The 12,060-nt window shown below is 41.5% G+C and overlaps 1 protein-coding gene across 4 annotated transcripts in view; it reads right to left on the bottom strand.

Moving 5' to 3' along the window:
• DSE (dermatan sulfate epimerase) overlaps window positions 1-12,060 on the bottom strand; it is a 66,108-nt gene that overhangs the window by 9,391 nt on the left and 44,657 nt on the right. For 3 of the 4 annotated variants that reach the window (XM_054985585.1, XM_054985576.1, XM_054985594.1), the window contains 2 exons: window positions 9,273-9,526; window positions 5,160-5,399 (listed from right to left, as the gene is read on the bottom strand). In XM_054985585.1, coding sequence (XP_054841560.1) covers window positions 5,160-5,399; window positions 9,273-9,526 — 494 coding nt within the window. The remainder of the gene's footprint in view (window positions 1-5,159; window positions 5,400-9,272; window positions 9,527-12,060) is intronic. The other variant, XM_054985601.1, reaches the window with a different exon arrangement.

The following is a 12,060-nucleotide window of genomic DNA, read 5'->3' as shown; positions in this document are numbered from 1 at the left end:
GAGATGTCCCTATTGGGGATAAAGCCTATCTGATCCGTACAAATATAATTTCCAATGAAAGAATTGAAGCGTCGTGCATATATTGAGGTAAAGATTTTATAATCGACATTCAGCAAAGAAATCGGTCTATACGAACCGGGGTTAGAGGGGTCTTTGCCTTCCTTGGGGATCATGGTGATGATTGCCTCAGCCCAGGTTCCAGGTAAGGTCCCCAATTTATGCACCTCATTACAGGCCGATAACAGGGGCGGGATTAATACCAAAGCAAACTTTTTATAGAATTCGGCCGGGTAGCCATCCGGCCCAGATGCCTTATTGCTCTTCAAATTCTTAATGGATTCCAGCAGTTCTGCGGCGGTGATTGGGGCATCCATTAATTGGCTATGTTCCGCTGCCAGTTTTTTAATGTTCTTATGGGTTGATAGATAGTTCCTAATTGACGTTTTGTCTGGCCTGGATGAAGTATATAAATTTGTGTAAAATTTTGTAAATACATTCAATATTTCGGGAGATTTAGTGAGCGTTTGTCCCTTGTCGTTTTTTATAAGTCTGACGTGCCTATTTATTCTCTTCTCCTTGACCTTCCAGGACAGATAACGTAGGGTCCTAGGAGAGTGGTTCCAGTACTTTTGTTTTAAATATAAGATGTTCTTTTGAATTTGGGACGTTTCAAGTGACTCCAGAGCTTTGCGCTCATGGAGCAGCTGTTTATAGGTTTTTTTGCTGCCTCTATCCTTGTGTAAGCGTTCCAATTGGTGGATTTTATCCATTATGAGTTGTTTTTGGAGTTTTTTCTTCTTATTTAGAGAGGCAGAGAGAGCGATCAGTTGTCCCCTTAGTACCGCCTTAAGAGCGTCCCACACCGTTTGGGAGGATGTCGTGCCTGTTTGGTTATCTTTGAGATATTGGGTGATAGCTTGTTCAATTTGTAGGACATTGTTCTCATTAAGTATGAGGTTTTTCTGGAACGTCCAATGCCTCTCCCTTTCGTAGGGCCTATCTAGGGATAATTTGCACGTTACCCAAGCATGATCCGAATAGCTTATGTCTCCTATGCTGGAGAGTAGTACTCTGTCTCTCAAATCTGGGGACACCAGGATATAGTCAATCCTGGTGTATACGTCATGGCGTGGGGAATAGTATGTGTAATCTTTGGCCAGTTTGTTCATCTCCCTCCATATGTCCACTAAGTGGAACCGAGTAAATAGCGTGAGCAACTGTGTGTCACGATTGGGGTTCTTAGGCCTTCTTGGCACTCGAGGTGCACTGTTGCGGGGAAATGAGGATTTATCTAGGTCATAGTGTGCTACATAATTGAAGTCCCCTCCCACAATTACCGATCCCTCCTGGAATGCCTCTAATTTTCGGAGGATTTCTTCCGTGAACTCCAGTTGCTGCGTATTGGGCGCATAGACAGATGCCAGTGTAAGCAATTGTCCATTGAAGTGCCCCTTTATGAATAAGAACCTGCCTCTAGGGTCCCGTAGGGTGGCTTTGTGTTCAAATTGGACCCTGTTTGCTAGTAAGATTGCCACCCCGCGGGATTTGGAGGAGCCCTTTGCGTGGAATTGCAATTTTATCCATGGGGCCTTAAGCTCCGCCTCATAGGATGCATGGAGGTGTGTTTCTTGGATCAGGGCTACATCTACGTTCAGTTTCGCCAGGCTGGTCAGAACTCTCCTTCTCTTCACCAGGTTGTTTAAACCCCTCACATTTTGCGAGACAATATGGACATGTGGTTGTGAGGCCATTATAGAATGGGTAAAAGTAGAGTATCAAAATTGGCCTTTGAAGCGAAATGTACTGATATTGCAGAACCAAAAGTGCAAGTATAGAGACCGCTAGCAGGAGTGTAAGGGCTCCTGCCTCAGTAGTTTATAATAGATATGAATGAGATGGCTGAAATGATCTAAGCACCAAAGAAAGGGTCAATACGTAAATGCAATAAGATTCAGGTAAGTAAATCACTGTCTGGCGTTAATTAATTAAGCAATCAAATTTCATCACTTTGAAGGCAATCATGCAACAAATTCATTGGAAAGGAACGAGAAATTGTATCACAAAACACAAATGCAATGAAATGTATAGCAAGCGTAAGTTAATCTACTATGTTGGTAATTTTCAATAAATAAATAATCGACTTCCGCCCTTACCCTTTCAAAATATGGTGGGAAGCAATCAGACTGTCAGTGGACAAAACTGACAGTTGTGATAAGCCTGTAGTCTGCTATGCTACCTCCCCTCTCCGATTATGGATGGATCAAACAGCAAGTAATTCCAGGTATACGATAATCAAGTTACAATCAAGTAAGTACCAATTAATTAAAATTTCTTATTATTACCGTATGTGGGGGTAGACCAAATTAATAGTTGTACCTCTTAACCTTAAATCACTAAGTTGCTTGCGGTGTGCTATGTTACCTTCTCTCTCTGATTATGGATGGATCAAACTGCAATTAATTCCAAGTGTACAATTTGCTAATCAATCAAGAATCAATTAATTAAGATGTCTGTTTGTTACCTTTTGGAGGAGTAGATTGAATTGATGGATGCACCTCCTAGCACTCAATCACTAAGTTGCCTAACTACCTTAACAAAGTTATATACAATAAGCACGCAGCACTTTAATATTGTTTTTGGTAAAAGCTTGAAAGTGTAGATATATTCAATTAACTCACTATTTATACTCCTTTAAACCAACTGTCCCCAGACTTGTAATAAATGATTAATTAATTCTTGCCCTTACCACTGCAAAATGCAGTAAGGAGCAAGCAGATAGTCAGAGGGTAAAACTGCAAGCTGTGACTGGTGTATAGATTGCTTCGTTACCTCCCCCCCTTTACCAACGTCGGATCAAGCTGCAATGAGTTCCGAGTATCTGATATGCCAATCAAGAAGGTATTAATTAATTAAGATTTCTCTTTATTACTTTATGTAGAAGTGGATCAACCCTAGGGGCACACCTCTTAGTATTAAATCACTAACTTGCCTTAACTACCGTACTAAACTATATACAACGAGCACTCAGCGTCTTGTTACTTATTTTCCAGGAAGAACTTGAAGAGTGTATTTATATAATTATCACAAGATCTAATATTTTTCTAAAGCAACCGTTTCCAATAGAGAAATAGAAACTAAGATGCTACACAGTCCTCAGCAGCCTCGCGAGAAATCTCTGCAACGAGGTTGCTGTAAATAAACAGAACGGAGGACTGTTTGTGTAAGGGGCTAATAAAGAAGCAATCCCTTCAATCCCACCCCAACCACCCCTACCCACGAGTAAATTAAGTAAGATTGGGACGTTCCAACACAACATATTCTGGTCATAAGTCCTACCAGTCAGAGCTTCAAGTGTCCCGGACCGGTATTTTATTATTTTTCTGAGGAGACATGGGCAGCGGTCGTTTTCTTTTCTGAGAGCTGGCCTCCGTCTCCATGGCGACCTCTATGCCTAGCTCACGTAGAAACCGGAGGCCTTCCTCGGGAGTAGAGATCAGGTGCTGTATGCCCTTCAACGAGATTCTCAATGCAGAATACCGGGTCCAGCTGTATTCTATTTGGGCATTTCTGAGTTCCTCAGTTATCTGTCGGAGTTGTCGTCGTCGCTCCAAAATCTCGGCCGGTAGGTCTGTATAGACGCTGATTCGCGCTCCATTGTAGGAGAGGAATTTTCGCGCCCTCGCCACCTCAAGCGTTTTTTTCCTCAGCCTCCAGTCGGCAAAGACGGCCACCACATCTCTAGGTCCCCGCCTCTTATCTGGATTTCTGGGGCCCACTCGATAAGCTTTGAATATAGTCAATGCATGGGTTTCCTCCAGCTTTAGCTCCGTCATCAGCCAGCCCGCCAAAAAAACGGCCAGGTCTGCATCCACGGCCACATTTTCCTCTATCCCCCTAAACTTCAAATTAGCACCCCGCAGCTGAATCTCCATGTCCAAGATCTTATAGTGGACACGATCTTGTTCTGATTGAAGGGAGTGGACGTCCTCCCTTAAAGCCGCAGTCTGGGTAAGAGCCTGATCCGATTTAGCGACCACAGAGTCCATCACTATCTTAAGGTCAGTTAATTGTTGTGATAGTGGTTCCATTAGATGGGAGATTTTGTTAGAAAAGCTCGATTCGATGTCTAGCAGTAGGGCTTTTAGTGCTGGGTCATAGGAAACCGTCTGAGTTTTTCGCGCCTCAGCATTCACCATCGCGGCCGCCATGTTTGCACTCGTTCCCTCTATCTCCCCCTCCGTACTTTCTGCTTGTGAAGCTGGGAAATAGCTCTGCAAATTTTTCGCCGCCTTAGAGTTGGGCTTCTTTGCAGTAAGATCTTGCTTACCCTTCATACTAAGTTGTGTAGAACGTCTTTGAAGTGCTTATCGGGGTTTAGGGGTGGAATTGAACCGGAGCTCTGGCTTTAGGCGTCCATTCCTCTCGGTGCCGACGCCACGCCCCCATGAGGCCTCATTCTAAACAAACAAGTGGTCATTGCAAGGCTCGTTCGTTGCCTTTGTCAGCCGTTCATCAAGCCAGACAGTCTGGCACCTGCAATCAATTCCCTTGGCAACCGGAGGCAGGGACTGAACTCTGTCTGAACTCCTTCTGACTTTCTTTCTGGCTTTAACCCCTCAAAGTACCTTCCAGCAGAGAGTCCCATTTTTGCCACTGTGAAAAGGAAATGACAACAAAGGGGAGACCCATGCATCATGCCTTTCCCGGGGTGCAATCTCTCTGAAACTTGGGGGGTCTTCGAAGGACAGTGAGGACTATGTCCCCTGCAAATTTGGTGGGCATTGGACATTGCGACGGTCAGGGGGAATCCCCTGCCACCGGCCAGCTGATAGTTTAAAGGGATCTTTAAAGGGCCACAAACAATGAACATTTTTGTGAACAGGGTCATGTTAATTACGGTTCGTTGTCCGTGGATGGCAACGAACAACGAACAGCTTGTGGGGAGGGGGGTCCGTTTGTGCCCATGTCTGCTCAAGAGTGCATGTGATTGCTGCCATGATTGCTGCCATGATAAGGCTTTTCACTTGATAGTGGGTGGAGGAAAGTGAGCATTTAATCTAGAGTAGCCAGCTGTTGTGTATAAGAATCTTCCAGTTACAGACTTTGCTAAAAATTTATTAGTAATTTTATTTTGAAAGAGATTGATCTTAATTACTCACCTGGTAGTACTGTCCTGTACATAAATGCAAAATGCTGTTTAAGCCAGGGGTGTTTAAAGTGGTTAATGTCAAAGTGCCTTTGGACAAGAAACATGTACTGGAAAAGAGATCTGGTGGTATAACTGCCATAAGCTACTCCTTCATACAGGGATCCATCTGTCACTTCTTGCAAGAGAACTATAGACTTCTCCATAATGGCTAGGACTTGCTTGGTCCACATATATGCTTCCTGAAGATAACCTGAAAGGAAAACAAAAGAGATAGCATTCACAAAACTATGCCTAATAGTTACATGGCCTGTTATATTTTATCTTTTAAAACATGGATGCAAAGAGCTATAAAATATGTGATTGGGGTTATGAACGATCTATGTAAGCATCCAGCTGGATAATAAGAAAATAATTCAGTATCTTGTAAATATTACAATATCTTGTAAATATTAACTTTCATTAAAAGAACCCCAAATAAAATACTAAGTTCCCCTTTGCAACATCTTACTTGTGGTCTGAGCAGCTCTGGAGAAGAGCAGGCTAACGGAATCTACATTACCATGATTATTATGGTCATTAGGTCAGGTGATCATGCCCAGCAAAGACTGGAAGGATAGAAGGGAAAGGACTTAATTGTACCCTGGAGGTATCTTTTTCTTTGGACCACAATTTTTGAGTACTGTGCACGGCTCCTTGCCTTTCCCCACAGAATCAAGCATAGAATAAATTAGACAAAATAAATGATAACTTTACAGCATGGGACCCTCTGTCACACACATCACAATTCCATCTAACACATACATACAATTATGAAAGATAAAAATCTATTTTAATTTTGAAATGACTTTTTCTACAATATCTGAAAATAGAAAGTCCAGCATGTCTACCACGCCCCCAAACACCCCTTTCGCTATTTTTAACATAACAGCATGTAGCCTAAAAAGAGTCTTAAAATGCTGACTATTTTGTACGCTTCAGTTAGTGTCAAGACATTATCCTGTCAATATTTTGATTTTTTAAAAAAATTCTAACAAGCCAGCACAGCTGCAAACATTTTAAATGCAGTCCAATTAACTTTAAAGCTTTACTTTTCTGACCCTTTTCATTAGAAAATCATGCAAAATCAAAAATGATCTCAAAGTCAATTTCTCTTGGAAGTTCATACTCAATAGGCACTGTGAAAAAAGCAGCATGTTGAATCCCTCACTGAAACTAGTTGGTTTGTTTTTGTTAATCATTTAAAATAATAAATGAATTACTTATCTTATTTGTTCTTATATTTATATTATTGTATTTTACATTTATTATTATCTTTATCTTAATGGAAGGCTTGTATTTGAGCAGAAATTCAGGAGAACTAGACCCACTAGCATCGTTTGAAATTGACATTGCCAGCTTAGGCTATTCTTCAGGAGAACTAGACCCACTAGCATCGTTTGAAATTGACATTGCCAGCTTAGGCTATTCTTCAGAATTCAGGATACCAGACAGAACAATTTATTGACAAACAGAAGCTGCCATGTTTTAGGTCACAAGACTTCTTTTGAATGTGGTGGTGCTAATGGCAGTATTACTTGGCTGTCTTGTGAATATATATATAACCACCTTAGGTCCTGGGATGCCTGGGAGAAAGATGGTTATATAAATATTTTCAATAAGAAAATATCCAGTAAAGCACTAGACTGAAGTTGTATGATGCATCTGACAACTTTTTGTCATCAATTTGCACAAACAGTATCCCTATATTAAAATCATTTTCATCTTGTTTTTACTTATTTCATTCTCTAGGTACTATTACTGCAATCACCATCAGAGGTACTGCAGGAGTAACTCTGCCTAGGATTGCACTGTATATTGCCTAAGCTACTCCATAGAAAGGCTTTCTTTGACTTGGAAAAAAAAGGCTGAATCATCCATGTCCCTTAGCTTCTTTTATAGTTTCCTTTATTCTCTCTCCTTATGTATCTGGCTGTAGACAGGGAGTGTGGCTTGCATATACTATAATAATATTAGTAGTCACATATATTTTGGGACTATAAATCCTACATGGCCATGAGCATATATAAATAAAATTACAATAATTTAAAAATTTCATAGTAGGGAAAAATTGCACATAAAAAGACATTTTAAGAAGGATATAAAAGTTCATAGGCTGATGGCAGAAACCTTGGAATCAAAATGGGGGAACTAAAGTGCTTGATTCTAAAAGAATATACGAGGTCCCAGAAGTAACATAGAAGGCTCTAATTAAAACTGTGAGCTGGTCTTCAAATGGAGAAAGCAGGGAGACAGCTAAAGGAGGAAATGTTGTAGTAATGAAGGATTTCAATTACCCTCAACTAGAAGAGAGAATAAGAGAGAAAGTGAACCTGGATTTTGAGTGGCACCCAAGATCTGCTGTAAAGAGCAAGTGTTGAATTGGTAGGCAGCAGTAATATGTGTGTTGTCAAATATAACATATATGAAAATATAAAACTATACAGAATGTCTAATCATATTTATATTGAAAAGAAGAAGCGTTTCAAAAAGGATAAATGTTGAAGGATTTAAAACCACTATAAAAGAAACTCAGACAAAATGTATACTACAGACTGAACAAGAAACAAGTCTAAGATGGTATCAGCATAATTGTTACATCAAAGAAACTATAAAATGCAAGAGGAGTTCATTTTAAAAAAGTGGAAGTCTTGTTTATGCAGAAAATACAAAGAAGCACGAGCCTGGAAACATGAAGATAATTTGACAGTGAGGTAAATAACATGGGAGAAATCTTGCTAGCAACATTAGCAATCTTGCTAACAACATTAAAATAAACAATTAAAAACCTTTATTTACATTGGAAGCAGAAACTCAACCAGGGAGGCAGCTAAATGAAGTCTAAAGATTGTTATAGGGCAAAGGAGATAAATTTTGCAAAGGAATTAAATTATACCTATCAAGCCATCACCTGTTGGAACATGTTGGTATTGCGTTTTTTTTTTTTAAGTGACTGAAAAGCCAAATCAAATAGCTGTGAAAAGAAATTAAGTTCTAGGACTGATGAACTGAAAATTAATAAGTCACCAGGTCTGCATGGTATAAAGCCAAGAGTTTAAGAACTCAAATGTGAAACTTGCTATTTGAACAAAAATATGCAATGTTACTACTAACAGTGCAATCCTAAACAGAGTTACACCCTGTTAAGTCCACAGGCTTAGAAGAGTGTAACTCTGCTAAAGACTGCACTGTAAATGCATTTTCTTACCAGACAACTGGAAGGTAGATAACATAAGAAAAGTTATACACCTTATATCTCCTAGGTAAATTTGTGAAAAACATTATTAAAGCTAGAATTATTAAACATCAAGGAAAATAAAGCTTTGCTAATGAAGAAAGAGTAAAGCATCTGCAAACAGAAGAACTGTCTTATCAATATTTTAGAATTCTTTAGGAGTATCAACCAACATGGACGCAGGTATGACCTCATAGATATTACATGCTAAATCCTTAGACAAACTCCCATACCAAAGGCTCTAGAGTAAACATAGAAGCCATAGAAACAAATGCACTTTTAATACAATGCATGATTAGATTCTACAAAATTTGGTGCTGCAAGCTGTCTCGATGTCTTTCTTGACCAATATGTTGGGGATTGATATCAGCCATTATAACTAAATGGAACAATCATGTTAAGATGCCTCATAGTACCAATTGTGAGAGAACAGCTTCTGCCTTCTTGTTCTGCTTGTGGGCATCCTAGAAGCCTCCAGCTGACTAGTGTTGGAAGCAGCATGCTGGACTATACACACACCATTGGTCTGATCCAGCAGAGCTCTACTTGTGTTCTTGTGCTAATAGTTCAAAGTGTTTGAAGACTATGTAACACTTTATAAAAATTAAAATCAATCTAACAGCTAGCTTATGCAGTAACATTTCTCATTCTAAGGAATGAAATCAATATGAATGGAACATGGCTACGTTCTAGTTGATGCAGGTCTCAACACATATCCCACCAGGTTCCAATATATTTGTATTAACATGTATCGAACAACTATATCAATTCATGTTATATTATTTATAACTGGTAAACATGAGTGATTTAACTATGGCTTTGCAAAGAACTTTCTCATTGTTCAGCACATACCTTGATTCATCAAAATCAGGCTTCCTGCCAACAGGGCCACACAGTTGGTAGGTTGATGATTGTGTAGGTATTGAAAACCCCATCCACGCCTATATGATGCTTCATACATATATCCTGAGGCATTGGCAATTACCTCAAGAAATCTCTCCTGCTGAGACTTGCTAAGGTAGTTGTACAAAAAATCATAAGCAGTGGCAAATCCAACCAAAGAGTGAGCAAGAGGGACCTCATCCCACGGGGCATCCTTTACCAACCTGTGGAAAACAAAGAAGTTGTCAACTTTTAATTTTATCTGCATGCATTTTTTTTAAAAAAAGAACATGATTGACTTTACAATAGAAACAGATATTGATACATCATAGCTGCAAAGCAACCTCTCAATATGATTGATAAATAAATGGCTTTGAAATCCAGGAAACATCAGGGTTGGCCTCGGTGGAAGTGATGCATTTCAGGAAAAGGAAAAAATGTACTCTGCTGGGACAATTGAAGCTCCTATATAAAGGGGAATTCTGCATTGCAGCTTGTAATTCTGTGGGCTTGAAAGTTCTGTCCGTGTTCTGAAACATATATGAAGCTTTTGTAAATGTAACCTGCCCTATTAATAAGCTGCCTCTCTTGTAATGAAAGAGGTAGCCCTTGTAGTAGAAGGACTCTGTGTATATTTATTGGTCTCCCTTACCTAGAAAGAAAGAAAAAAAACTCCATATTTTTGATATAGTGCTTATAAATGTCACTGTTTGCCTAAGAACAAAACCTAGATAAGCTGGGTGTGTATATCAATAAAAAGTAAAACATGCAGTAAAAAGGTTTGTGTGTGTTGCGTAAAACCATACTGGATTTTATTTCCATATGTTCTAAAGCGATTAGGCTTTTAATACCAGGAATCTAAGGTGATACACTGTAGACTTAACTGTTTTATAGATACAAAAACTGGACATGATCCAGCAAAAATTCAAACACTTTGAAGAGTCATTCGTTCCAATGGGAATGATGTAAACATCTGCTTAGCTGAGTCTTTATCTATAGAAATCATTGGGACATAAAAGTTGTTACATTTTGCTGCATCATGCTCAATGCACAGGATGAACATGTACAGTGCCCAGTGAGAAAATATCTTGGTGTGCCTACACCACTATAGTAGGTTATTCTTTCACACTGCACATTGCCAATGACAGTAAACCAATGTATATAGAATCACAGAATCATAGAGTTGGAAGGAGCCATACAGACCATCTAGTCCAACCCCCTGCCCAGGGCAGGATCAGCCTAAAGCATCTCTGACAAGTATTCATCCAGCCTCTTCTTGAAAACTGCCAGTGAAGGGGAGCTCACCACCTCCCTAGGCAGCTGATCATCGTAGGGCTTAGTCTCCAGACCCCTGATCATCCTCATTGCTCTCCTCTGCACCCTCTCGATTTTGGCCACATCCTTTTTGAAGTGAGGCCTCCAGAACTGCACACAATACTCCAGGTGTGGCCTGAGCAAGGCAGTATAGAGAGGGGTATGACCTCCTGCGATGTTGACGCTATGGCCCCTTTGATACAACCCAAGATTGAATTAGCCTTTTTTGCCACTGCATCACACTGACTGCTCATATTTAGTTTACAGTCCACTCTTATCCCAAGATCCCTTTCGAATATACTACTGCCCAGAAGTGTATCCCCCATCCAGTATTTGTGCTTCCCATTTTTGTGGCCCAGATGTAATACTGTGCACTTGTCTTTGTTCAATTGCATCCTATTCACAGCTGCCCACTTCTCCAGAGTATTCAGGTCTTGTTGAATTTTAATTCTATCTTCTTGGATGTTTGCTACTCCTCCCAATTTGGTATCATCAGCAAATTTAATGAGCAGCCCTTCCACTCCTTCATCCAGATCATTGATAAAAATATTGAAAAGTACCAGGCCCAAAACCGAGCCCTGCGGCACCCCACTGGACACCTCCCTCCAATCTTTGAGTGCGGTCCTCTAACCAGTTCCCTATCCACCAAACTTGTCCAGGGTCTGAGCCCCAGCCCCCAGACTTGCCAGGAGGGAACAGTGGGGGGCAACCAGGAGGCAGCAACCCTGCCGCCCCAGCCAGCAACCAGGTCCAGAACCTGCCTACTCCAGGGGGAAGGGCCAAAAGGCCAGAGCCTCAGAGGGCTGGAGGGAGCAGGGAGAGACCAGCTAGTCCCACCCTCCAGGGGGAGGAGAGGAGGCTAAGCAGGCCAGAAGAAAAGGGCCAGGGCAGGGGGAATAGGGGCCCAGCAGCAGCCCAAACAGAGCTCTTACCTGGCAGGGAAGAGAAGCAGCCACAGCAGCTCAGAGCCACGCCGCAGCCTCCACCTCAGCTTGAAGTCAGCAGCCTGGCTCAGGAGATGCTCACAACCAAGCCCCTCCAGGTGGAGCTGCTGAAAGCCTTCTAGGGGAAGAGCTGGGCAGCCAGCCAAGGGGCCACAGCTGGGCCTACCTTCAGTAATCGGCTCAGCCAGAGAGGCCTGGCAGCCAGCCAACCTAATGCAGCTGTTGCTGATCCAGGCAGCCCAGCCAGCTACCCCAGCTGCAGCAGCTTGAGAGAGCCCAGGTCAATGCTGGGAGGCCAAGGAGGGTTGTGGCCTGGCAGGCAGGACGGGTAAGGAGGGCGGGGTGCGGAGAGAAGGCCCTATAAAAGCTGGCTGGGAACAGCTCTGGGGTGGTTGGGTGTGAGTAAGGTGATGGTGTGGAAGCAGAGTGGTGCAAGAGCAAAGGCTAGGAGGAGAGTGGATGAAGGAGGAGGAGATGACAGAGACCAAAGGGGGTGAGTG

This window comes from Eublepharis macularius, chromosome 1, assembly GCF_028583425.1.
Source record: "Eublepharis macularius isolate TG4126 chromosome 1, MPM_Emac_v1.0, whole genome shotgun sequence".
Lineage (NCBI taxonomy): Eukaryota > Metazoa > Chordata > Lepidosauria > Squamata > Eublepharidae > Eublepharis > Eublepharis macularius.
The sequence above is the reverse complement of the archived record's forward strand: the minus strand, read 5'-3'. Positions and strand labels throughout refer to the sequence as shown.